At 61.5% G+C, this 24,722-nt stretch overlaps 1 protein-coding gene across 3 annotated transcripts in view; it reads left to right on the top strand.

Annotated features, from left to right (window-relative positions):
* NOL4L (nucleolar protein 4 like) overlaps positions 1 to 21,603 on the top strand; it is a 59,153-nt gene extending 37,550 nt beyond the window's left edge. The window contains exons 5-11 of one of the 3 annotated variants that reach the window (XM_074919965.1): positions 4,653 to 4,794; positions 15,672 to 15,943; positions 16,486 to 16,671; positions 16,749 to 16,940; positions 17,026 to 17,148; positions 17,415 to 17,616; positions 20,069 to 21,603. In XM_074919965.1, the coding sequence (XP_074776066.1) occupies positions 4,653 to 4,794; positions 15,672 to 15,943; positions 16,486 to 16,671; positions 16,749 to 16,940; positions 17,026 to 17,148; positions 17,415 to 17,616; positions 20,069 to 20,268 (1,317 nt within the window). In that variant the 3' untranslated portion in view covers positions 20,269 to 21,603. The remainder of the gene's footprint in view (positions 1 to 4,652; positions 4,795 to 15,671; positions 15,944 to 16,485; positions 16,672 to 16,748; positions 16,941 to 17,025; positions 17,149 to 17,414; positions 17,617 to 20,068) is intronic. The other 2 variants (XM_074919967.1, XM_074919966.1) reach the window with 2 other exon arrangements.
* Positions 21,604 to 24,722: the final 3,119 nt, after the last annotated feature.

Raw genomic sequence — 24,722 nt, 5'->3', positions numbered from 1 at the left:
GGCTCCAGCGGTGGCCACCACCGTGCTGGTGCCTGCACTATCAATCTTTGACCCGGGGTGTTTCATCCGCCGTTAGGAAACCTTTCTCTGCGCTGAACTGGTTAAGTTAGGGTCAAATCTGGTTCAATACCTTCTTGGCATGCTCAGAGGGCCGGGTTTAAACAGTGGCTGAGTCGGAGCCGATGTTGCCTTTCGGAGAGCGTGTCCCCCGGAGGTGCTGCGCCTCCGCCGGGTCTGGGGGTCTGGGGGCTGCCGTGGCGGGCAGGTGGGGGCTGGCACGGCGCTGGAGCGGCTCCGGGGGCTGGCAGTCACGCGTTGCCTTTTGTTGACTCTAAAAACACGGCTGCTTCTGAAGCCGTGCTGAAGCTGAGCGGGGCTGTGCGCTGGGGAGGTTGCACGGCACACAGCCTCGGTTCCTGCTCCGCGGAAGGAAATCCCATCGGGACAGCAGGCTGTGGCGTGAAAGGACACGTTTTAAAATGAAAGGACTCAAAGAGAGAAAATAAACCGTCCTGAGACTGGGAGCCTGGAATATTAAGCGTGAGGCACAGCATGTAAATGACTGGAGAGAGACTTGCCAGGCAGTCCCCGAGAAACCGAGCCTGGCTGTAAAATAAGCAGGTTACTGATAGCCTTGCATATATTTACGAGATAACGGTTATAAGAGTAGCTGCCCCCTGCCCCGCTCCGGCCCGCAGCGCTAGGGGAGGTTGTTCTCCAGGACGCAGAGCCGCCGGGGCAGAAACGCTCTCCAGCAGTTCAAGCCCCACAGCCCGGAGGTCTCGGTTGTGTTCCTGGATCTGCCAGCGACTCGCTGTGTTCTTGGGCCAGCCGCGGCGGCTGTCAGTGCCCAGGCTTTCCAGCTCTAGAAGAGGAAGAATACTTTTCAAACTCGAGGGAAGTTGAGAGGCTCAGCAGATGCGTGCACGCGCCGTGCTCGAAGATCGGTGAATGGAAAGTGGGACAGAAATGCCGAGTGTGTCCTGCACGTGTGAGTGTCTGCCTTTGCCGCCTAGAAAACATTGGCTGCGAGTGTCTGCCGAGCAGCTGTGAATGTCGGACTGTAGATAAGGAGAGGAGCAAGGATGTTGTTTTCCAAACCCCGCGCGGTGCCAGGAGCCCAGCTCCGATGTTTGGGTGTGGCTTGTGAATGCACCAGCAGGATCCAACTTCCCCTTGCAGAAGAGGAGCTGCACGCACGTCGCCTGACCCTTGATCGCTCAATCCCTTGAACGTTGGAAACAAAGCGATGGGACTTTACTGCGGGGTGAGGAGATCTCTCCGGAGAGCCGGGAAGGGCAGGAAGGAGGAGGGCGGCAGCAGCGGGGCTGGGGCTCAGCTCTGGGCTGGCTGCTTGGGGCAGCCACTGTCACTGCCATCGGTGCCACGGGTGGCGTGGAACTGGGGAAAAGGCGGCCGGTCCTGAGACAGGCGCTGGTAATGGATTGCATTCTGTTTTCTAATGAAAGTTTCATTTGAAGTTTGTTTACAGGAAAGAAGAAATTAGCAGAGAGAATTCTCCTGAGAACCCAGAGAGGAAAAAGAATGAGCTGCCTGACTTGCAAGCCAAAAGAGGGTGGAAGGGTAGATTAGATTTACCGTATTGCTCCGAGTCGTAGCTGTTGCCGCTGTTGAGAAACGCTTCCTTGTTTGGCTGGACGCTGAGCCCGCCTGGAGGCTCAGCCTTCAGCCAGGTTATCGGCATCCAGGAAGAATTCAGAGCTGCCCACCCAGCCAGAAACTTCGACCCTGCTGTGGTGTCCCACGTTTTGGCGCCGGGGTTTGTGCTGTGCTGCTGCCCCTCAGCTCCAGCCGACTGAAACGGGGCCGCTCCCAGGCCGTGGCTGGGCAGCCGGTGCTCCGGGCGCTGCTGCCGGGGCCTCTCGGCCCTGGGATTGTCCCTGGCGTGAGGGGTCAGCACCAGCAGTTGCCACTGGCACCGATGGACAGCACAGGGAGGTCACAACGCTCAGCCCTCGGCCTCGCAGGGGTTTCCCGAGGAGGAGGGAGCTTGCTGGTGGCCTTGGTGTCCCAGCGAGGGACTCGGCGGAGGGTGCCAGAGCCACCCTCGAGGCTGGGGCCTTTCTGTCGCTTTAGGGAAGGGGCACAAAGGTGCGAGGAGCTCCCGGGCACCGCGCCGGGGGCAGAGCTCTCAGCAGCTCCCGCCGCCGGCATCAGCCGTTCCTGCTGCTGGGGAAGGTTCCCCCGACGCTGCCTGCGCCATCGGCTGCGCGTTCCCATGGGGTGGGCTGTGCTGTGGGAGCCGTGTGCCGCTGGGAAGTTGGTCCCCTTGGTGTTTTGGCCAAGGGTGTTAGTGCTGGAAGGCAGAAAACTCAGGCTGGAAAGCAGCGGGTGACGGCGGGGCCGGGGCTGCCTGGCAAGGTCCTGCTCTTCCTGCTGGGGCTGGACTGGTGAACGCGCGACGTTTTGTTTGACTTGAGTCGTTTATAGCGTATCGGTTTCTGGTTTGATACCTGGAGTATTTCTAATAACAGGCGAATGTTTTTGCACCTCGCGAGCATTGCACACATTGGTAAAGCGCTTTACGTAGCACGTGCACTGGGGCATCCTTCCCGTCCCCGCTTCTCGCCGCGGGAGTGCCCGGAGCACACGGTGCCTCCCGGGCTGCGCTTGGGGCGTCGGGGCCGGGCGCCCTCCTCAGCCGGGCCCCGCGGGCGCCGTGCCTGCGCCAGGCGCTTTCCGAAAATATCCTGGGTTGCTCCCAGGGCTCCTCCTCCTCCTCCTCCTCCTCGCCGCACAGGTGAGAGGCTGTGGGCAGCAAGGACCTTGGCATTTGCGTTTGTGTCTTAAGCTCTGACAGTAATCTTGAGTAAGCCCGGTGAAGAAGGCCAGATATTAGGGTGGCTGCCTCCCTGCAAATGCTTACAATAAAGAGACTATTTATAGTTTGCAACAGGGAGACCTTTGCCGTTCTGTTCCTGTACGTACAAGATGGAGTTTCTGGAGAGGCAGGATTGCTTTGCGGCTGGCGCGGCAGCGGTGCTGTGCCGAGCCGGGGGACGCTGTGCCTCCCCCCTGCCTCCCCCCTGCCTCCCCCCTGCCTCCCACCTCTCCTGCTCTGCTCGACCTGGGCACAGGGGGGCTGCAGGGGGCACCTGGCTGGCAGGGCAGGGGGTCGGGGGGTCCCCGCTCCCTTGGCAGGCGTGCATGGGGCTGCTGAGCCCCGTCCGTCCGTCCCTTGGTGCGAGCGGGGTTTCACAAGCTGTAAATTCCAGGAAACTCCCCGGGAGGCACATGGAGGGAGCGGGCTGGGGGCGGGCAGAGCCCCGCGCCAGCAGATGTGTCTACAGGGACGAGGAGCGGGGAGGAAAAGCACAAACCTGTCTTGAAAGACATTTGTTTGTTCACAATAAAAACTGTCAGCCAGCGGCGGCCAGACAGGGCAGTTTTTATGAAGCGCAGGCGTAGGTTGGAGGGGCGCTTGCCAATTGCTTCTTACACGGAAAGGGAGCGGGGATTGTATTTTATCTCAGGACCAGGGGGAGGGAAAAAAAAAAAAGAGCGGAGTTTACAAGCCTTTGAAATGTTTCAATCAAAGGCAAGCGCGGTTGAAAGCGGTTCTGGAAACATTTTCGGTGTTCCCCTGCACCCCAGGGCTCTGGATGCGGACTCGGCCCCTCGCTTTGGGAGGGGAGTGGGGAGAGGAAGGCAGATAAAGGGATCACCAGCAGGACCGTGCTCATACGGGAACACGTATCTGCTTCCTCCTGAGCTGTGTGTTCGGGGAGTTCAGCCCGGGGAGGTCCCGCAGCCCCTCCTCTCATTCAGGATCTCAGTGCTGCCTTTATGATGATGGTTTTGAAATCCTGTGGCTGACCTTTCCGGCGCTGGAAGCGATCCAAGGGCTGTGTCTCGAAGTACTGCAAAGGTTAGCGAGAAGGGAGAGAGAGGGAGAGAGAAAATGTCCTTTCAGCTGCAGGAGTGGGAGAGAGGAATGTCATCTATGCTGCCGGGGAGCAGGCGGCTGGCCGGGCTCCCTGGGCTGGGGTGTCCTTCCCTCGCCGGGGACCTCGCCCCTGCCCAAGGTGTGTGTGGTCATTCTGGATCAGGGTAGGAGGGAAAATCCAGCAATATCCCTTGGCGAGGGCTCAGGAGCTGTCCCTCGGGGCTCCAGGAGCCTCCTGCAGCATCGGGCAGAGCAGGTCTCTGGGAATTGGTGCCGCTCTCCAGATCGGCCCCACCGGCCGCTCCCAGACCTCTGGTGATTCCCGGGGCAGCAGATGATTTGATCTAAAAAAAGTCTGAGGCGTTTCACGGAGCCGTTTCGATGGAGTCTCACCCGTCCTCAGCTCCCGCACGCCGCTGCCTCACCAGAAACATGCTGGGTGGATGGAGATTAAAGGGTAAAACTCCAGGGCTCAGCCATCCGCTCCTACAGGATGCGAGCTCTTTCTAATTGTCCTCAATTAGAGACAGTGCCATTGCTCAGGCACGTCTTCAGGCAGGAAGCAGCGCCCGGGGAAGGGCCGCCCGCCTGGCCTCGGCCAGCGCCGAGGGGCCACGAACCTTCCCGGGGGCAGGAGCTGCCCACTGATGGGTTTTAGGAAGGAGTGCGGTGAGGAGATGTAAAAGCCAGTGAAAGGAGGGAGGAAAATAGCTCAGCGAGTTAACCCTTTCCTGCTTGCCTCCAGGATGAGACGTCGGTGAGCAGCGAGGACTTTGATATGAACGACTCCACATGGATCTCAGCTGACCAGCACCTGAACTCCAGCCTGAGCCCCAGCCAGGACGAGAGCATGCGCAGCCCGCAGAACCTGCACGGCCACGAGGACGGTGAGTGCCCCAGCGGGCGGGAACCGCTCTGCGCCTCTGCCACAGGATGTTTTTGTGCCTTATTAAACATTAACCAGTCCCTTCTGATCAGGTGTCCCACCTGGAGGATGGATTTCATGTCAGCACAGGCTCTGAAGCAGCGCCGTCTCCCAGGCCTTCCCGTTTAGCCTCTGGGTCTCTGCTCAGCCAGGGCCCTCTCCAGCTCGGAGCAGATGGTCCTTGTGTGGGGACCTGGCTCCCAGCTCCTCCAGAAAGAGGGGACCAAACCCTCCCCTAAGGCACCAGGTTGTAGTTCCCCGGGTGTGACAAGGAGAGCCCTGAACCGCGGGCTGCCCCGCCGCAGGAGGGGTGCCAAGGCTTTGTGATACAGGTCGCAGCTTTCTGTGCTTGGAAAGCTGCACCTGAGATGGCGTCTCGGATCCCCCGGGCAGAAATGTGTGATATCCGCAGTAGCCAACAGTGGCGGGAGCGCGGGGTGGACGTGAGTGTCCCCTCGCTCAGGGCAGGTGCTTGGAAGGCAGCACGCAGGGGCTGGGTGGGAGGAAGTGTTTGGTGAAGAGAGGTGGTGTGTTACTTCTGTGAAACATGGTAGTTTAAAATAAAAGAGCGAGTAAATAAATGGTAGAAGTATGAGTCCAGGTCAGAGTTCATCTCCGTGATGCTTGGAAGGTTTTGGTGGTTGGACTGTTACTGGCTTTTGCTCAAGGGGTTGAATCCCTCGTTGTCCTCAGCCCGGCCGCTGCTGCGAGCGCGGGGAGGGAGCGCAGGAGCTGCGGGAGGACCTGCCCTGGGTCGGTGCTGCTTTAAGAAAGGGGACTGGAAAACCACCCCGGGGGAAAGAAAGGGCTTTTGTGCTGGCAGGTCTCCCTGGGGTGGCTTTGAGCTGCTTGTGTGGCCAGGGCAGGGACAGCAGGGACGCTGCTCTCTTCAGTCCAGCGCGTTGTGGCACTTGAGTTTCTATTGCAGATCTGCCGGTTTGAGAACTTGCTGGTTTTAACTAACTAGCACCAGCCCCGCAGTCGGGCAGCCTCGGGGAGGGTGTGAAACCCGCCGGCGCTGCCCCGCGTCCCCGGCCGGCGGGACGGGCAGCGACACCCCTGCTCCTCGGGGCCGGCAGCAGGGCTGTGCCGCCGGCAGGAGGGGAGGGGGGTTTCGGGGTGACAGAGCTGCTCCCGTCAGAGGCCCAGCTGCAGCCTCGGCCCTGAGCGAGTGCTGCCTCTACCTGTGGCCTGGCCGGGTCTCTCCGTACCCCTGGAACGTTGTCCCTCTCCTGTCGGGACATTTCAGGCTTGTGGCCTCACCACTGAATTCCCAAGTCTCATTTACCATCCAGAGTGACACGGTTTTGATCCGTTTGCTGAACACTATCATTCAACGGGACAGTCATTTAATAAGGGACTCACGTATTTAGGCAAATCAAGATGTTCTCACTAAAGCTAAATCCTCTCCCTCTCTCTCTGCCCTCTTAGGAAATGAGTCCGATTTTTCTTCAGAAGCAGGTGTCCTCTTTGGGGCCCTTCTCGGCTCCTTTAATTTCTTTGTGAGGTTTGGTGCTGAGCAGCAAAGCACAAATAGCCGCTTCCCTTTGTGAGGGAAATGTCGCAGGCTGTCCCCGGGGTCAGCAGAAGGCTACACCAGGTAGGCTTGGGCAGGTCAGAAGCGATGGAGTCGAGGGGCAATCAGGTTACTAACGAGACCCATCGAGAAGCAGCCAGGGACTGGGATTTCCATCAGGCTCTCGTGGTTCAGGGGGCAGTTCATGGGACTGAAGAGAGGTTTTGTCACTGCCGCGAGTGTCCGTGCCCTGTGTTGGAGCTCTGAAATAGAGGCTAGTGCCACCAGGGTGGAAGGGCTGGTGTCAGTCCCTCTGCCAAACCAAGGCTCCCACCCAGGACTGAAGCACGAGGGAAAAGGACGATGGAGGGACCTGGGTGACCCAGGAGGGCCGCGGGCAGTTGGAGGAGCGGAGCTTGGAGCAGGCGGGGAGCACGTTGCGGGAGGAAAGGCAGATCACTGGTGCGGGGAAGGGAATGCACGTGAATCAAAGTGTCGAGCGCCCTTCGGTTCCCTCTTCTCTTGACCCTTGAAAGCTCTTTTTTTTTGGAAGCAAACATGTTTTACTGGGTTCACGCTGGCTTGCTAAGGCTATGCACAAGCAAGACTTTCCTAAGGAAATCATCTAACTGTGAGTAACCAGCCCGTGTGAACTGCGCGCTCCTCGGAGCCCCGCGGGCCGAGGTGCCCTGCGCAGGGGCAGCCCAAGGGCTCTGCTCCAAGTACTCCAAGCCAAAACAGGCTAGTTATCCACATCGACCGTGCCCCGCAGAGCCCCGCAGAGCCCCGCAGAGCCCCAGCCTTCTCCATAGCTGTGGGAGATGCAGCCCCGCGCCTCCCCTGCGGCCAGGCTGGGCTCAGCTCCGAGCGTCCTGGCGCTGCAGAGGGGTCTGGTCACACGCCGCCTCCTTCGGTCAGGAGCTTGTTGAGGACTCGGTACTCTCCTCCCTCTGGAAATCCTGTGGAGTTACTAAATCGCTCCTGCCTGCCACCGTCCGACGGGTGGGATGCTTGGAGTGTGTCTCCTGTGAAAGGCTTCCTAAAGTATAAAGTTTTAATGAAGAGTTGCCTAGTAGGAGAGCAGTATCGTCTGACACGCTTGTTAAAAAAAAGTCTTGTTTAAAAAGTCTTGTTTAAAGTCCTGAAGCACCAACTCCAGGTCTGTCGGGGGCGTGGGAGAAGCAGCTCCTCTCCTGTGGCGTGGGAGCAGAGTGGTATGAAACCCGGAGAGTGGGGGAGCCACCGTCCCACGCTTTGATACGCAGGTATCTGCTGGATTTTCGGAGAGCTAAAAAGCAGCTGGAACGAAAGGCAACACCTTCCTTTGTCTCCATGCCCGGAAGCCTTGGCCCAGTATAGCCAGGCTGCAACCAGCGCCAGCCCTTGGGGCGGCAGGGACAACAGACGGGACCGGAGGACTTTGTGGGGTGAGGGACAGAGGCGGCACCGTCGGGAGGGTGTCGGGGCTCCCGCTGGGTTGGCGGCGCAGGCGGGACGCGCCGGCCAGCTCGGAGCACGCTCCTTCCATTTCCCTTTGTTACTCATCCTGCGGGCCCCGGCACGGAAAACCTGAAGCTCCCTGCAACATCCCTTCCCCGTCGGATGTTGCTCACAGCGTACGTGCCCGCAGGAAGCCGTCGGCTACCCAAAGCGACAGCAAGATCAACACAAACTCTTTGCTGCTGAAGCGGAGCTATTGTGCAGGACATCCTGGAGGGACGCGTCTGCGGGAGCCAGCGCGCTCGGAGCAGAGTGACCCTGAATGCTGCGTCGTCTCGCTGTCCCCTGCGCCCGCCACTGTCCCTGAAGGTGTCCTGTGCCCGCTCCCAGCCGAGCGCAGGTCCTGGCACCTGGCCTTGTGTTGCTGCAGCAATCTGAGCTGGAGTCTGTCCATCTCCAGAGCCCGCCTGCACCCCCAGGCGAGCGCAGCGTTACAGAACCTCCTGTTTTGGCGTGGTGAGGGTGCAGCGGGGGTGCTGTGGCCTGCTGGCAAGGAGAGAAAGCAGGAGGCAGACCCCTGAACCCCCATGTATGTGACGTGACAAAACGCTTCCACTGCTGGAGAAGACGCCTCCGTCCTGCCCGCTAATAGGACACATCTTGCCTCGTCCCTGGCCAGACCTCCCGCTCCATCGCCCCGGAGCAGCCCACGGGTGGGGGTTGCTGCTCCTCAGCCCATCCTGCCTGGGCTTCCTGAAGAGCAGGGAGAGCTCCTGGGCGTAAGATCTGCTTTCCCGGCGTGGGGGGCCTGGGGGTTGCTTCGTGGCACCGTGCTGGGACAGGTCCCCTTCCTGCTGCGGTCCCTGTGTGCCGTCCTCACTTGACTGGCAGTGTCCCCGCTGAGCCCGTTCTGCCTGGAGCAGCAGTGGCTAATCCAGACCTTGGCGAAAGGACTTTCTTAACCTGCTTAGCTGGGAAGGCACATGCTCCTGGGGGCATCCCTGGGGGCAGCTGGCTGGGACAGCTCCTGGGTGTTGGGGACATCGCTTGGGAGGGCTCCAGGGAGGGACCTCGAGGCCGTGCAGGCAGTTATTCCGGGACCAGATGGGGGACGTTGGTCCTGGGGACACCCTGCCCTGGCTCCGCGCCGTCCCCAGCACAGCGTCTCTCTCCTGGTGCGGCACAGGCGTCCCGCAGCTCCGGGTCACGCCGCCGTTATTGGCTGAGATGCCCACGACGTGCCAGTGTCCCTGGGTTCCCCGATGTCCCCACCTCGCAGAGCGCTGGCTGGGGAGGAGGAGCCCTCCCGGCAAGCGCAGACCAGAAGCCAGACCCGATCCTGCCCAGCGAGGCCCCGTCCTGCCCGCGGGACCCCCCACCAGGGCAGCCGTGACACCCCGTTCCACATCAGCACCTCCCCGATGGTTGGTGCCCTCGCGGGGGACGATGGCACCGTCCTCGCTGCCCCGAGCAGGGTCCCTGTTCCCCTCCAGGGCTTCCTCCTTGCCAGCCCCAGGGAAGGCCCAGCGGATGTGGCCGCCCAAGGTGGTCTGTGAGCCCTGAGCCCCCAGTTTTTCCCAGGCTGCAAAATCCTGTTTTCAGGACTTTTTGCACCAGTGTTGGATTTCCCCTTCCCAGAAGTCGTAGCTCAGAGCAAGACTGGGACCAGCATCCAGGCTTTGCAGCAGCTCGCTGTGGCCTCATCTTCCTTTCCTTAGGCATCTACCTCCTGTGTCCCTGGGTGTCCCCACACTGGGCTGTCCCTGCGGCAAAAGTCAGCAAGCGTGTCCCTGCCCTGCCTGAGCAGTCGGGGCTGGTGGCTCCGTTCCTGTCACCTCTTCCAGGAGCCTGTCTGCTCCTCGTCGGTGATAAACCCCCTAAACCCCCGTAAACCCCCGTAAACACCCATAAACCCCCGTAAACACCCGCCTTTCGGTGTCCTTTGAAGTGCTGTCCTGCACGGCTACAGGGACACTGCGGTGGCTTCGCCCTGACCTCGGCTCGGGGCTCCCCTGGGGCTGGTGTGGGTGCTGCCGAGTCGGTGGGTTCATCCCGCTGGTGCAGGGAGCAGAGTTTTGGGGTGGGTGGGGCTGCCCGTGCCCCCACCTTCCTCCCCACCTTGAGCCCCCCAGCTGAAGGGTGAGCGGGGACTGCGGGGTGAACTCCTGGGAGGGGTGCAGAGCCCACTGGTGTGGGGACGGCCCCTGCTCTGTCCTGCCCGAGGGGCTGGGGGTGGGCAGGTCTGTGCTGGAGGCACCAGCTCAGCACCAGCTCGGCACAAATCCTGCCTGAAGCCACCAAACCCGTTTGTTTGGCGTGGGGAGAGGCAGTGCCGGGCGGCGCGGGGCTGTGGCGTGTCCCCTCCCTGCAGCAGGATCCGGGTGGCTGTGGCACAAGGAGAGCCTTGGGCTGTGCCACCTCCTCCTTCCCCGCCGTGGGCCAGGGCTGGCTCCGGGCTCAAGCCTCCCTGGAGCCGCGAGGTGGCCGGAGAGGCAGCACGGGGAGGGACGGGGGTCAGGAGGAGAAGGGAAAACTGAGCGAGAGAGCGTGTTGGTGGCAAGGCTGCTTTCCGAGCCTCGGCGCCTGGGAAAATGTCCGTGGTGGGGAGGTCCCGGTGCCGGAGGGAGCAGCTCCCTCGGGCTGGGCAGCGGAGCCGGGGGGAGACGGCACCGGGGGGCACCTTTCATGGCGAGGGAGGGGGAGCTGCCGCACAGCGCTGCCTTGTCCGGCCGAGCTCGCCCGCGGACGCGCATTGTGTCCGTCCGGGCCAGATGTCTGGCTCGTCAAGGGCTCTGGTCGAAGGCAGGGACCTGGGGAGGGAGCGCAGAGGGTGGACACTTTGTCCGGGTCGTAACGGCTTCGTTAACGAAGGAAGGCAGGAAATAGAGCTCCTTAACTGGACACTGGCCAGCCCCACCGCTCCCTGGCCCCAGCGACATTTTCTTTTCTCTTTCTCAGGCGTCTCGGAGGCAATCAGCCGGGCAGGACCTGGAGAACACGGGCTTCGTGCTCCGGCCCTGCGAGCGGTGCGGGGCGGACGCCTCTCTTGCCGCTCACCACCTGGTCATGGGTGCAGGACCCGTGGGTGCAGGACCCCCGGGGCACCGGTCACTTGAGTCTAATGAAGGCGTCGCTGCCGCCCAGCCCTGGCCCCCCGCGGGGCCCCCGCTCCCACTCAGTCTCTAATTTGTGTTAAGTATCCCTTCCTCGCAGGCTTTCCTCCTCCCCTGCTTCCCCCTTCTTGTCTCTTTTGTGAGTGAATAATTTATGGCACTTTTCATCTTGCTGGCCGCTGTTCCACCGGGTGCGGTGGGATGCTCCGCGCCCTCCTGGCAGCCGCTCCTGGGCCGGGCCCTCCCGGCAGCGATGGGGAGTCCCGGGCGGCAGCAGCAGCCTCTGGCATCGCCCCGCCGGCCGTGGGCAGCCCGCGCAGGCAGAGCTGGCTCCGTGGCGGGCCACCGGGGACCGAGGGCCACTGGTGGGCCGCGGTGGTGGCTGCGGTGCCCGGGAGAGGGCCGTGCCAGTGCCGGCCGCGGGTCGCGCTGCGGCGGGGCGAGGGCAGGGCTGGGCACCCCCCGGCCTGCTGCGCGGTGCGGGGCCGCGGCGAGGTTTCCGTGGGCCGCTGGCTCTTACATAAGCTCATTGTTTTCTGAGTCAAAAGAGGTTTTGTCTCCGCTCTGGAGATGTGACAGGAGGAGGAACAATTTGCCCCATTCATCTTTAACTCTGCCTTTGGAGAGCGGTGCGGTGGCCTTCGCCGACAGAGATGTTAAACCCAACCACTTCCCCGCCGTAAAAGCTCCCAGGGAGCAGGTGTTGGAAATCGCCCCTTCCCCTCCTGATCTCCGCAAATCCAGCGCCACAGAAATCAAGGATAATCCAGCAGCCTCTTCAAAATGAAAACGCTGAGCCCTGATTAATTCATTTAATAAGTGACTGATCGCCTCCTCCCCCAGCCCCACGGCCCAAGAAGCCATTTTGCCTCTCGCTCTCCGGGCTGGGCACCGCCGGGGAGGTGCCGAGGCCGCGGCAGAGGCACGAGGCCGTTTCCCCGTGGCCTCCTCGCCAGGCTCATGGGTCGCCCGGCCGCAGCCTGGCCCCCGCCGCGGGGCCGAGGAGGGCAGCGCTCCGGGGGCCTCGGGGCCGGGCAGCCCCCGCTGAGCTCGGCGTCCCCCGCGCAGCGCTGGGGGTTCCTCCACCCCCAGCCCGGGGAGCCCTGACTCCAGGGGATTAAACCGGAGAATGAAATATTCCGTTTTCCAACCGAAAGATCAAACCAGTTAGAAGTGACATTGTTTTTACAGTTCCATCTGCTTCAATTAGGGCGCGGGGGTGGAGCAGGGGGGCTCCCAATTATCCTCATTAGAGGGGCTCCTCGTGCAGCCAAGCTCCAGCCGCGAGCAGGGAGCTCACCAGGCTCGTGCTGGTTGATAATGAATATATTCATGGCTGCGCAGCCTGGCCTTGCTCGCCTGCTGCTGCCGGAGCCCTGCTCCTTACACGTGTTCTGGGAGCCCGCAGGAAACCTCTCCGAGCTCACAAGTTTGGGGGGTTTTACCAAAACGTGATTCTCTGAGAGCGCAGCCAACATGGCCCCACCGTCAGCACAGCAGGAGCCTAAACCCAGTCCCGGCACCCACGGGAGGGCTCCTGCTCCCTCTCGCCCAGGTCCCGCTTGGCTGCGGGGTGCCCCAGCCGTGGCTCAGGGCTGGAGATGCCCCGGGGAAGCTGCCGGAGGGGTGGCACCATCCCTGTCCCTGTCCCCAGCACGTCCCTTCCACGCCCACCAGGACCTTGCGGTGCTCCCTCCCGAGCCCAACTGCGTTTTTAAGCTGGCTGAGGCCGTTCCCTTTCAGACCCAAGGACCTCGGCGACCTGAATTTGTGGCTGTTTCTCTACTCACAAGACTGAGATTAATCCACCGCTTTATATGCAGAGCTTCTGGGAGAGCATAACCTGTAAAAATAAGAAAATTATCTGTAGCTAGTGGGTTTACAGACCTCGTTATTTACTTACATTCATCCTCGGTGTAAACGAAATTGTTCTTTTAGTAGATGCTGGTCCCTTAACGTTCGATTCCCATTTCATTTTCTTATGCCACCTGGACAGGTTCCTGGGGGCACCTTCTGCTTTGTTTTCAGTAGGTTTTGGCTGTAGCAAACCCAAGGTTTGTCATTGCAGCAGAGCCGGGTAGAAACCTAATTTGCAGCTGCTCAGTGCATTTTGTGCAACACAAAAGAAAACCCAAGACACTGAGCAGTTGTGGGGGGGAGTTCAGACCTCACCCCCAGGATCCTGCCCGGTGTGAGCAGCCGGTGTGGGACTGGCACTGCCGATGGGGGTGGGAACTGCAGGGCCTGGGGACCGAGCTGGGGACGGAGCTGGGGACCGCAGGGAGGCTGGAGGTAGATGGGCGAGGGCAGAGCGGGGTGCCCAGGGTGGCGTGGGGGTGCTCAGGGGAGGTTGGCGATGCTCAGAGCAGGTTGGGAGGTGCCCAGTGCAGGTTGGGGATGTTTGGGGCACATTGGGGGTGTCCGGGGCAGGCTGGGATGCTCAGGGCACCTGCACAGCCTTCTCCCAGGAGATGCCTCTCGTGCTGCCCTTTGCCTGGTGGGGGTTTCGTGGCATGCAGGGTCCCCAGCCCCAGGTCTCTGCAGGCTGCCATGCCGGGGGCCACTTGCCGCCCCAGGTTGCCAGCAGGAAGGTCCCTGCCGTTGGCCTGCGGCCCGGGTGCCCGCTGGCCCTGTGGCACGCTGCTGTCACTGCGGCTGGGCCTGGGCTGGCGGTGGGGCCTGGCGTGCGGCTCGTGCCTCCGCGCACGGGAATAATTCTCCTTAATCCTTCTGAGAGGCATCTCTGGATGAGGCTGGAGCCTCCCTCTGGGAGCCCCGTCTCGCCTGGCGCAGAGAGCAGAGCAGGGGGAGGGAGGGACCGCCGCCATCCCGCGGCCTCCGCCATGCCCCAGCCACCTGCCGAGCCGGGCCCCGAGGAGCGGTCCTGGAGAGCAAAACCCGTGGGGGACCCGAGAGCGGCAGCCCCCGGTTCCCTGGGACGGGGTGTGGGGGGCAGGAGGGGCAGAGCCCCTCGGCATCACGGCAGAGCTGCATCCAGGCTGCGGCGCGGGGACAGGAGAGCAGAGCCAGGCCTGGGGGCAGCTCGGAGGGTCCCCCAGGGTAGTGCTGCCTGCTGAGCCCCCCCGGAGCCCCGCTCTCCCCAGCGCTCCTCCGGCCCAAGGGCTTCTGCCTGGAGCCAGCCCCGTGCTGGAGGGTGACGCCGGCCACCGGCCTGGAGCACCCGGCACATAAACACCACCCCGGGGATTAGGTCAGCTCTGGCCATCGCTCAGACGAATAAGTGGATCAGCGCAAGGGAAAGGAGGGGGAGGGAGCTCTGCTGAGCGGGGAGCTCGGGTGGGGACCTTGTAATTTAGGGGCTTGCGGGGCCAGGAGCAGCCTCGTGAGGCCCGGCAGCCAGCGCTGGCGCCTGCGGTGGGGTGGCTGGGGACACGCGGCGGCAGCCCCGGCCGGCCCCGGGGTCGCTCTGGATGCCCAAGTGTCCTCAAATCTGTTTATTTTAAGGGATACAAAGTCCCGGGCTGCTGCGGGGTCACGGGAGCGCTCGCTGAGCCTCTCGTTAAAGTTTCCCGCGGGTGCCAGTGGCAGGAGGAGGAGGAGGAGGGTGGGTGGCAGCAGCCTGGCACCGTCCCACCACCCCGCGCCCGCGCACCTTTGGCCCTGGCACCCAGGAGCCGCCGGCGCGGGGCCGGGGCCGCCCCCCAGCCCGAGCCCATTGTCCTGCGTGGCGCGGGCCGGGCGCGGGCCCCGCCATCTGCTCCTCGCTGCCGGCAGCTTCTTTGTTCGCCGCCCGGCGCACGCTCGCGCAGGAAGCGGCTCCCCACGTGCTTCGCCCTTTCCCTCTCGCGGAGGCACCTAATGAAATAAAGGATTTACTGCAGCGAGGGGGAGGGAAGGGGAAACGGGCTGAGCAGTTCGAAAACGTCGTGCCTGGCCCTGGAGGCCGGGCGCTTTGGCCAGGGGCAGGCAGGGCTGGGCACGGGCAGGGCCGGGCTCCGCTGCGGCCGGGCGGTTCTTGGGAGGGCGGCGTGGTGGGAGCCGGGTGGGGGGACAGGGCCAGACCTGGGGGTGCGAGTATAACCAAGACCAAGCCTGAGCCACGGGCTCTGTGGGAAAGAGGTGGCCACGCAGCTGCCATGGAGACGTGGAAACGGGGCAGCAGGAGTGTCCATGTCGGGTGTCGGAGGTCACCTGGGCTTTGAGCGGGACGGGAGGGACATCCCTGCGGCCCCTGCAGACACTGCTCCTACCGCGGCCTCCCGGCGGCACGGGCTCGGGGTGTTCCCGCCCAAGCACGCCCGTCCTCATGTGCCGTCCCCACGCCCCAGCACTCGGCTCGTCCCCTCCCACCGCACCCAGCCCCAAACTGGGCCGGGAGGACCGCGCCGGGAGGCGAGGGACCCGGCGGGGAGAGGCAGTGCCCCTTTCTCCTCCCTGCAATGCAAACAGAGACCGAAAAGGACCAAATTCCAAAGTTCTTATTCAAGCCCAGGCACTGCGGCCCAGGGCGGAGGCATCGGGGACCGTCCCCTCCCAGAGGGATGGGTGGCCGGGGTGCGGGGCACAGCGGCGTCCAGAGCGGAGCCGTGTGACAATGGCCCTGCCACGGTGGGCGCCCGCGGCTGTACCGCCAGCGGCCGCGTCCCAGGGCCCGCAGCGCGGCTGTGCCCCCCTGGCTCCCGGCGGCACCGACGGCACCGATGGCACCTCGCCCGCCCGGTGAGCCCGGAGCAGCCCCGCAGGCGGGCTGGGGCAGCTGGCGCGGCGGCGGGCACCTCGGGGGTGACCGTCCGTCCTTCTCCCTTGCAGATGACTCCTCGTCAGAGAGCTGCAGCGGGAATGGCTCCTCCACCCTGAACCCCTCCACCTCCAGCAGCACGCAGGGCGACAGCGCCTTCCCCGAGATGAACGGCAATGGCACCGCGGCCCCCATGGACTTCACGGCCTCCGCCGACGACCAGCCCATCAACCTCTGCGACAAGCTGGCGCCTGCCCACGTCACCCCTTCCTACCAGTCGGACAGCTGCAGCGCCGACGGGCTGCGCAGCAGGGTCAAGTACGCCGTGAAGACCACGGCCGAGGTACGGCCCGGGCTGCCGGGGCTGCCGGGACCGGGCATGGGACACGGCACAGCGGGGACAACCCCGTGTGAGGCAGCCGAGGCCGGGCCGGGATGCGGCTCCTGTCCCTGCGCCAGGAAATCTCGGGGCAGGGGCAGCAGCGCCGGGAGCGTTTCCCTGGCAGGGAGGGACAGACGGGTGAGCACCGCGCTCGCCCGCCGCCACTGCTCCGGCCTCGGGGCCGCGGCTGCTCGGCAGAGGCTGGCCCAAGGGCCGAGCCAGCGGCGGGCAGAGGGGGGGGTGGTCTGGGAGAGCCGCTGGGCCGGAGCCACGTTGCCTGCACTTGTGGCCATCACAGGCTCCATGAGGCCACCACATCTCCCCCTTGCCCCGAGCAGGCAGGAGCTCGGGGGAGCCTGGCGGCGGGTTCACCTCCCCGGGTTGCAGGGGGGCATCGGGATGGGGGCCAGGAGCAGGGAGCTGAGGGGAAAGGCTCTTTCCTCGCGCCCTGGGCAGGGGTGGGCAGGTCAGGGCTGCTCGTGGTAACCCCCGTCTCCTCTCAGTCCCCTCCGTACAGCTCCGGCAGCTACGACTCCATCAAGACAGAGGTGAGCGGCTGCCCCGAGGACCTGACCGTGGGCAGGGCCCCCACGGCCGACGAGGATGATGATGACCACGACGACCACGAGGACAACGATAAGATAAATGACTCGGAGGGGATGGACCCGGAGAGGCTAAAAGCCTTCAATGTAAGGAGGGCTCCGAGGGAGGCTGAGCCCACCCACCTCCCGTCTCGGCGTCCCACCGTCTCTCTTCTCCTTTGCAGATGTTCGTGCGCCTTTTCGTGGATGAGAACCTGGACCGGATGGTTCCCATCTCCAAGCAGCCCAAGGAGAAGATCCAGGCCATCATCGAGTCCTGCAGCCGGCAGTTCCCCGAGTTCCAGGAGCGGGCGCGCAAGCGCATCCGCACCTACCTCAAGTCCTGCCGCCGCATGAAGAAGAACGGGATGGAGATGGTGAGCGGCCGCCCCGCCGCCCCGCCGCCCGCCACCGCTCCCGGGGACCCCCCTGAGAGCCTCTTCTCTGCTTCTGTCCCTGCAGACCAGGCCCACGCCGCCGCACCTGACCTCGGCCATGGCAGAGAACATCCTGGCCGCCGCCTGCGAGAGCGAAACGCGGAAAGCGGCCAAGAGGATGCGGCTGGAGATCTACCAGACCTCCCAGGTACGGCGGGTGAGGGCGGGCGAGGGCCGGGGCGTCCTGCGGCGGGCGGGGAGAAGGAGAGACGGTTCTGAGCAGTTTGGCGAAGCGTTTTTAAAAGTCTTCCTACAAGTCAGAGGGCTGCAGGACGGGTCCCCGTGGTGTGTTCTGAGACGCAGGCCGGCGGGGATGGGGACGCTGGTTCGGGCTGGACACGCTGCAGCCGCGGGACACCAGGCGGAGCACGGCTGGGCTCCTCGCTGGAGTAAGTCCGTGTTTCCCCCGTGCAGGACGAGCCGATCGCTCTAGACAAGCAGCACTCCAGAGACTCCACAGCCATCACCCACTCCTCCTACTCACTGCCAGCTTCATCTTACTCCCAAGACCCGGTCTACATCAATGGAAGCCTGAACTACAGCTACCGTGGCTACGGGTCCCTGGGGGGCAGCCTGCAGCCACCCGCCTCGCTCCAGACGGGCAACCACAGTAACGGTAAGTGGCCACACGCTGCACCGGGGCCACGGGGGGGGAGCCCACGCAGCCATCACCGTGCCCGTGCAGCGCGTCGTGGGCTTCCCTGCTGCCAGCGGAGGGCTCTGCCCGGCTGCTGAGCTCCCCTCGTCAGCGGGCGGTTAATTGTTGAACTGAACTTGGAAGGACGGTCTAGGTGGCACTGGTGGAGGGAAGGAGTGTCACTTAAAAAAAAAGAGAATCTGTACAAGCTATTAATTATTAACAGGAGCGGGCGCCTATCGCTGCCCTGATCTCAGTGCTGGTATGAGCTGTTCCCTTCCCAGCCTGCGCCGGCCGCTCGGAGACAGGGACGGGGTCGGGGCTGGAGAAGTTTGGGGGCTCCGCGGCAGCACCCAGGGCACAGCCGGCTCCTGCCGCAGCTCGGGAGGGCAGAGAGGGGCTGGGGGCCGCGGGGGAGAGGCAGCTGAGAGAACAGGGCTGAGGCTGCAGAGCGGGAAGGTGGAAGGGGACAACAGGCAGGGCTGGAGTGGCCGGAGCGGAGTAGCTGGGGCCAAGCTGGGCACGGGGGGAGGCCCTGGGGTACCTGGTGACTCCCTGGCACCCAGGCGAGGGAGCTGGGGATGGGGCAAAGGGGCAGCAGCCCCCCAGCTTTGCCCTCCCGCAGTGGTGGCAGGAGAGGCTGGAGCCCACGCTGGTCCTCAGCCAGTCCTTCGGCAATCTCCAGGTTGCCTTCACTTGCCCCAGCGCTCCCTGGGCTCCTGCCCTGCCCCTGCCCACCCCGAGGGGAGTGAGGATTTGGAAGGATGTGATTTCCGGAGCCCTGAGAGATGCCTGTCTGGGATTAACTCTTATCATCCCTTCCTAATGCTTCTTAACCCTGAATAAAGATCCCGCCCCAGCCTCCAGCTGCCGAGCCCTAATCCCGGCAGCCCCCGAGGTGGCCGTGGTTCCCCTCCGGAGCAGCGGTCGGGCACACGGCAGCACCTTGCTTCTTTCTGATGGATTTTTAAACCTCTACTTCACATTTATTTCTTCCCCTTTGCCCAAGCTCTTGCCCGCTCCACCCGAGGCAGGAGCGTGCAGCCGTGGCGCTGCGAGGCGCTGGGCCTCCCCCTCCCCGTGAGCAGGAACCGGCGGCACTTTGCTGCCTGCAAGCGTCTCCTCCATCCCCCACCCAAGGGGGTTTCCCTTGCTGAGCCGGGAAACGGGCTCCGTTTACTGCTGCCTTTTCTGCCCAGTGAAATTGCTTTCGCAGGAGAGCTGCCTCCTCCTCCTCCTCCTCCTCCTCCTCCTCCTCCTCCTCCTCCTCCTCCTCCCTCCCACTCCTGGGCCTCCTCGCTCCCCGTCGGGTCCTGCTCGACTCTCCCGCCCTGGTTCCACCTTCCTGCGTGTCCCGCGGCCACCTCGGGCCACCCGGCAGAGCTCGGCCCCCCTGAAGCCTTTCCCCAGCCTCACCCACGGCTCCAGCAGCCGCAGGGGATTAATGAGTTCAGTGTCTTCTCTTTCTCCTTACCCCCAGGCTGCAGCCTCGCCTGCCTCCTCTTTGCTGCTGCCACATCTCAGCGCACAGCTTTCCTGCCCATTTCTACCTGCGTGTGTGCTTCTCACACCTTGTCTGGCTTCTCTTAGTCCAGCGCAAAGCTCAGTCCAGCTTCGCCCCCGCGTCGCTCCAAGCTCCGTACCAGCTTTCCTCCTGCAGTTTTTCACCCGAACGGGCTGCACATGCCTGGTTGTGGACGCGGAGCAGTGGCTGGCAGTTTCCTGGGCCTCGATAATTTCCTGACTTTTTGCAGGTTTAAGATCTGTAGCGACACGGGGGGGTTGGGAGCTGGGGCAGGGGCGTGCCCTGTTCTGCAGAGGGGACACACGCAGGTGGCCAGAAGCCGCTTGCGTGCGGTAGAGGTGGAGCAGAGACAGCCTTAGGAGAGAAAATTATCCCTGCCTGCCGGGCAGATCATAAATTTTGCAGGATTTCATTTCATTTATGGACTGAGCCACAGAAATGTGCAGCCTAGGGAGAGCGTTTGCCCCCCTCCGGCGTTGATCCGCAGCCGAGCACGAACCGGCAGGGCAGGGCTGGCCACGGGCCCGGGGGGTTCCCCAGCCCTGAACCGGGGACACGCACCCTGTGCAGAGGGAAAGGCAGACCCTGGGAGATGTTTGTGGTGGGGCCGGTTCCCTCGGGCGCTGGTTTAGCTCCTGGCAGAGCGCAGCCCCAGACTCTCCCTTCGCAGAGCGGCTGGGCCAGGCTCCGGGACGGGGTTTTTGTCACGTTGACCCTCAAATCTCTTTCCGTGTGGCTGTTGCAGAGGCAGCGACTTGCCTGCGCTGGCTTTTTCCGTGTTCAGGGGCACCGCTCTTTGCAGGGACCTTCCTGCTGGCTCCCGCTGGGGATTTCGCCGTGGCAGGAGCAGGACGGCCCTGGGCAAGGCCCCTCTGCCTGAGCTTCCCTCTCGCTTTCCCTCGGCAGGTCCGACCGATCTCAGCATGAAAGGTGGGGCCTCCAGCACGGCCCCCTCCAACAGCACCAGCAGGGGAATGCAGGCTGCCCAGCTCAGCCCCACGGAGATCAGCGCAGTGCGGCAGCTCATCGCCGGCTACCGAGAGTCGGCGGCGTTTCTGCTTCGATCCGCAGACGAACTGGAAAACCTCATTTTACAGCAGAACTGACTCCCTGTGTCTGCATCGCTCCTCTGTCGAGAAGACAATTTATACCTGCTAGAAAGAGGCTCCCAGCGGTGTCCTGCTCAGGACCACCATCGTCCTCCTGTGAAGCGGCGGGTACATGTAGTTTTAGAAGGTGGAATCCAAAAGACCTGTTTTTCTTTTACACTCCAAGCACCTGGGACTTCAGGCACAAGGACACGTTTTTGAACCGTACCAACACCCGTGCGTCCGGCCGACCAGAAGCCAAACCTGCGGCTTGGAAGGATGTGGGACTTTGAAGGGCAGAAGGGAGCCTGGGGAGGTTTGGGGCTGCAGATGTATTTAGAATAACCTTTGTGGACCCAAATGTTAGATTCCTGTCCCCAGATAATTTCCAAGTCTTAGGTGAGCTGAATCACATATTTATTGAGAAATGGACCCTCCTCTCCCCTTAGTAATTTATTTTTCTGAAAATGGATTCTTTTGAGTTTGTACAGATTGCCAGTTTTTTGTCTGTCTGATCAGAAGGAATTTATTCCTGTGAAATAACACATTCCATATCACTACACTACTAATTGCCAGGCAGCTCTGCCTGTTTCTCTGGGGAGCCCTTGTCCCGCAGGGAGCAAGTTTGCCATCCAGCCCTAGACTTGGAGGCTGCTCAGCCTCCGTGAGCGTAGGTGGCAGCCGACCAGCGGAGCAAGCACGTGTCCTGCTTAGACCTTCGTGCTAAGCGGCCCTGTAGCAGCAGTGGGGTCTAAACCTCCCGCAGAGACTCAGCAAGCTCGGCAGACCTCCGGCTAGAAGGACATCTCGCACTCATTTCAGTCATTGCAGATAAGAGAAGGAAGGAAGGAAATACCAGAGAAACACTGTCTTGCGGTCACCATCCGTACTCTACCTCACACTCCATTGTGGGCTTCTTCCAGGACTGGCTGAGCCGGTGCTGGGGCCGGCGAGTGCGGCGGCCGCGGGGGCTGGAGCCCACCCGGCAGATCCAGCGGGTCCGCCAGGGTCCCGCTGCCGCTGGCTCCAGAGCGTCTGAACCCAGCCCGGGGGTGGCACCAGGAGGAGAAACCGCTGAGGAGCCGCAGGGCCGTAGTAAAACCAAACCCCCAGGCCGGGGCTGCCGGCAGGGCCCGGCGCTGGCTGCTCGGCGGAAGATGGAGACGGGCCCCACTCAGCAGCACAACTGGCAGAGTCCCCCTCCAGGGCCCAGGAGCCTCCGCGCAGTCCTGGAACAAGCCCACAATTCCCAAAGTGTGGAAAAACCGTAGTCCGATGACCATTCTGCCCCGTGACCACCCCCCACCCCCCCCCAATAATGCACTTCGTTTTGCTCAGTGCAATACCTACTACCAGTGCTGCTAAACCCAGGGACTGCGCTCGGGCGCTGCCGAGCTGCCCCCAGCAATGCAACGGGGCCCCGCGCCCCCACGCCAGCGCCGCGGGGGTCACCCCGCTACGCTCCTTTCCAAGGTAGATGCTTTCTCTCTTTGGAACCAGCTGGTTTCTTCTTTTTGGGCCGCTCTGAGCAGGCGGACGGAGGCTCGGTGGGGGCTGACGCCGCGGGCGGGGGCTGGAGCTGTCAGAGGAGGCAGCGGCCGGTCCGTCCCCCCCCCCGGGAGCGGACCCGGGCGGTTCGTCTCCGTCGCGTTTACACCCGACCGTACCCAACACACACACACTGGAAGAGAAGCAAAACCTCCACCCTGCTCTTAGCACAGCGAAAGCCACCGGCTCCGGAGGACAGGCTTGCCTGGCCCGGCAGCACACGGGATGAACCGTTGCATTGACTGTTTTCCCCAACCCCGAAACCTTCCGTAGCGTCTGGAGAAAAGGGACCCAGCCCCTGGCCGGCGGGCGCCGGCGGGGTGTCCGTGCAGAGATGAGGTGGTGGCTGTTAGACCCGAGCCGATGCTGGACCCGGGAGCGTCGCGGCGCCTGGGCCCAGCGCCCCGACCCCCCCTGCCCGCGGCAGGCAGGAGAGTGTTGGGGAGGGGGGGGGGGGGGGCCCAGCCCGGGACACCAGCCCCCCCAGGCCAGGGTTCAGACTCACGCTTTCCCCAGCACTTCACAAGCCTGCTTGGTTTGTCCACCGCATCCTCCCATACTTGGAATTTATGTAAATATTTATTTTTGTGTGAATACCATGAAGTAACAAACCTTTGGCAAAATATGTAACCGCAGCCATTTGTGAAAGTCTTAACGTTAAGGAAGGAGAGGCAGAGACAATCGCTGTCCCGGAATTCTCTCTCTGCGACATCCCACCCGAGTCGGTGCCTCCCTCCCGTCAGAGGCCATCGAGAACGTTTTAGCCATAACTTTGCCATCCAGTTTACTGAAAAAGAGGTGACCCAGGGGCTTACGGACAGATCGCCATCAGCTACAGTTCGTTTAGAGTTTTATTTATACAAGTTTTAGCTGTTGTTACCAGATCACCTTTGAACTTGTCTTAGCATGTATTGAAGTTTAGTAGCTCTTACACTTTGTTAAACTGCTGTAGAAGACAGATGAGGCTCATGGTGGCACAGGAAGGTTCCCAACAGTCTCCCCTGGCCTGATGTTCATAACTTGCAGCCGAATGGTACAGACTCAGATTCCCAAAGCCCCGGTGACAGCCACATCTGTGACAAGTTATGAAGCAAATGGGATTGACTATGAATTTCTGTCAGGGATCTTTTTTTTTTTCTTTTTTTTTTTCTTTTCTTTTTTTTTTTTTTTTTTTTGCTGAGCCACAGCTTTATCGTTTCTTTGGAGCGAGCTCCGCAGACATCTCAGTGCTCTTCAGCTGATCCGTGCTCAGTTGCGGCTCTTCTGTGCTCCGGGACTGTTTCACAGCCACATCCCTGCGCTCTCCCTAGGCAGGACGGGGTCAGGAATCGCTAGTCCGGGTTCTCAACGAGAAGGCACGAGCAGGAGCAGAATACACCGGCTTTGCAGATATTTCTGAGAGGTGGAAGGAGAATGCTGGGTTAGCAGATGGTCTGGATGTTCTTGGTTTTGTTTAAGAAAAGCTAATCACTGGTCGAGAAAATAGATTTTTGTTTTTTAATTTAATTTAATTTAATTTTAAACACAACCATCCTGCCCTGGATGTGCGGTTCCCATGACGGTGTTTCTACATGGGAGAGCGTTCCCGGGATCGCGAGCAGACGTAACTTGTACCTCCCCGATCCAAAGGGCCACTTCCCTCCCACGAGTGGCCGTCGGATTTAGTACCAGTTCATGAAAAAAAAAAAAAAAAAAAAAAAATGCTGCTTTGAACTCAGAGGGTTAATATACTTTTGATTTGTAATTTTTTGTAAAACTTTTTACAAGGTAGCATAGTATTTCACCAGAATACCAACTACAATCCGTCCATGGTCTGATTTTTATATAATTTAGTGGTGCTTTAGAAACTTTTGTTTGGTTGTTTCGGAGCTGTACAGCTCAGTTCTTCGCCTGTATCTACCTAAGACCAATGTGAACCTTTGTATTTTTGCTCCTAATTTTGGACTCAGTGAAAGTGTACTGTTTACATGTACAGATCTCCCGGCCCCTGTCTGTTCTGCAAGACCTGCTGTTGAAGAGGAAGATGCACCTCACCCAGTTCGTCTGCTTAACCAAGCCACAGCTTCACTCACCCACTGACACACGCACCTGCCCTAAGGAAGACCCCCACAAAATTGAAACGCCCTTTAAGCAATTTTGGGGTTTGCACAAGCTATTGTATTTTTTTTTCTTTTTTTTTTTTCTCTTTTTTTTTTCCAGTAGCCGATGTACGGATCGGCCGCAGTTTGACCCGAAGCTGATCCGGAGGTCACTTAACTGGGGCACCAGAACTCCAACAGGCAGAGCCGCCCCGTGCTGCCGGTTCACCATCCTCCTCCTCCTGCCCTCCCAGGCCGGGGGGGGGATGCTGCCCAGCTCAGTGTAGGGCTCGACCAGCGCAGGGGAGCGCTCGGGCCAAGGGGGTTTGCAAGGAAGCGAGCGGGGAGGCACCCATCAGCCTGACGGGGCCGTGGTGAACCGGCCTGGTGCAAGCGGCTTGTGGGGAGGGTGGGAGCGTGGTCCCCCGGGAGGCGGGGGGCTCCGAATCGAGGCAGGAGTTGGCTCTTTGGGAAGCCGGCGCTTTCCCGGGGATCAGAGAGAAAGCATATGGCACTTAATCCAGCTTTTAAGGTGACACTTTATTGCTTAATCAATTGATTCATTTTGAAATGATATTTTTGCAGATAGGCACCTATGCAACTTAATGTGGCTCTTAAGCAGATGAGCACTTCCTCCTCAACGAGCTTGATAAGAGTTATTTGTGTTATATACTGTGGATTTTTCCAGTAAATGTGGCTTAATATTTTAATTCTTAGAATGTGTGTCTATTATATATGTGATGCAACTTAATTCTGTTCTGTTTGTGGAATGATTAGCACAGGCCAACTCCCTGTTCCCCTCACTTAACAAAGACCAATGAGCTGTTAATCAAGCTGTTATCTCCA

The sequence above is a fragment of the Athene noctua genome, chromosome 16, assembly GCF_965140245.1.
Source record: "Athene noctua chromosome 16, bAthNoc1.hap1.1, whole genome shotgun sequence".
NCBI lineage: Eukaryota > Metazoa > Chordata > Aves > Strigiformes > Strigidae > Athene > Athene noctua.
The sequence above is the reverse complement of the archived record's forward strand: the minus strand, read 5'-3'. Positions and strand labels throughout refer to the sequence as shown.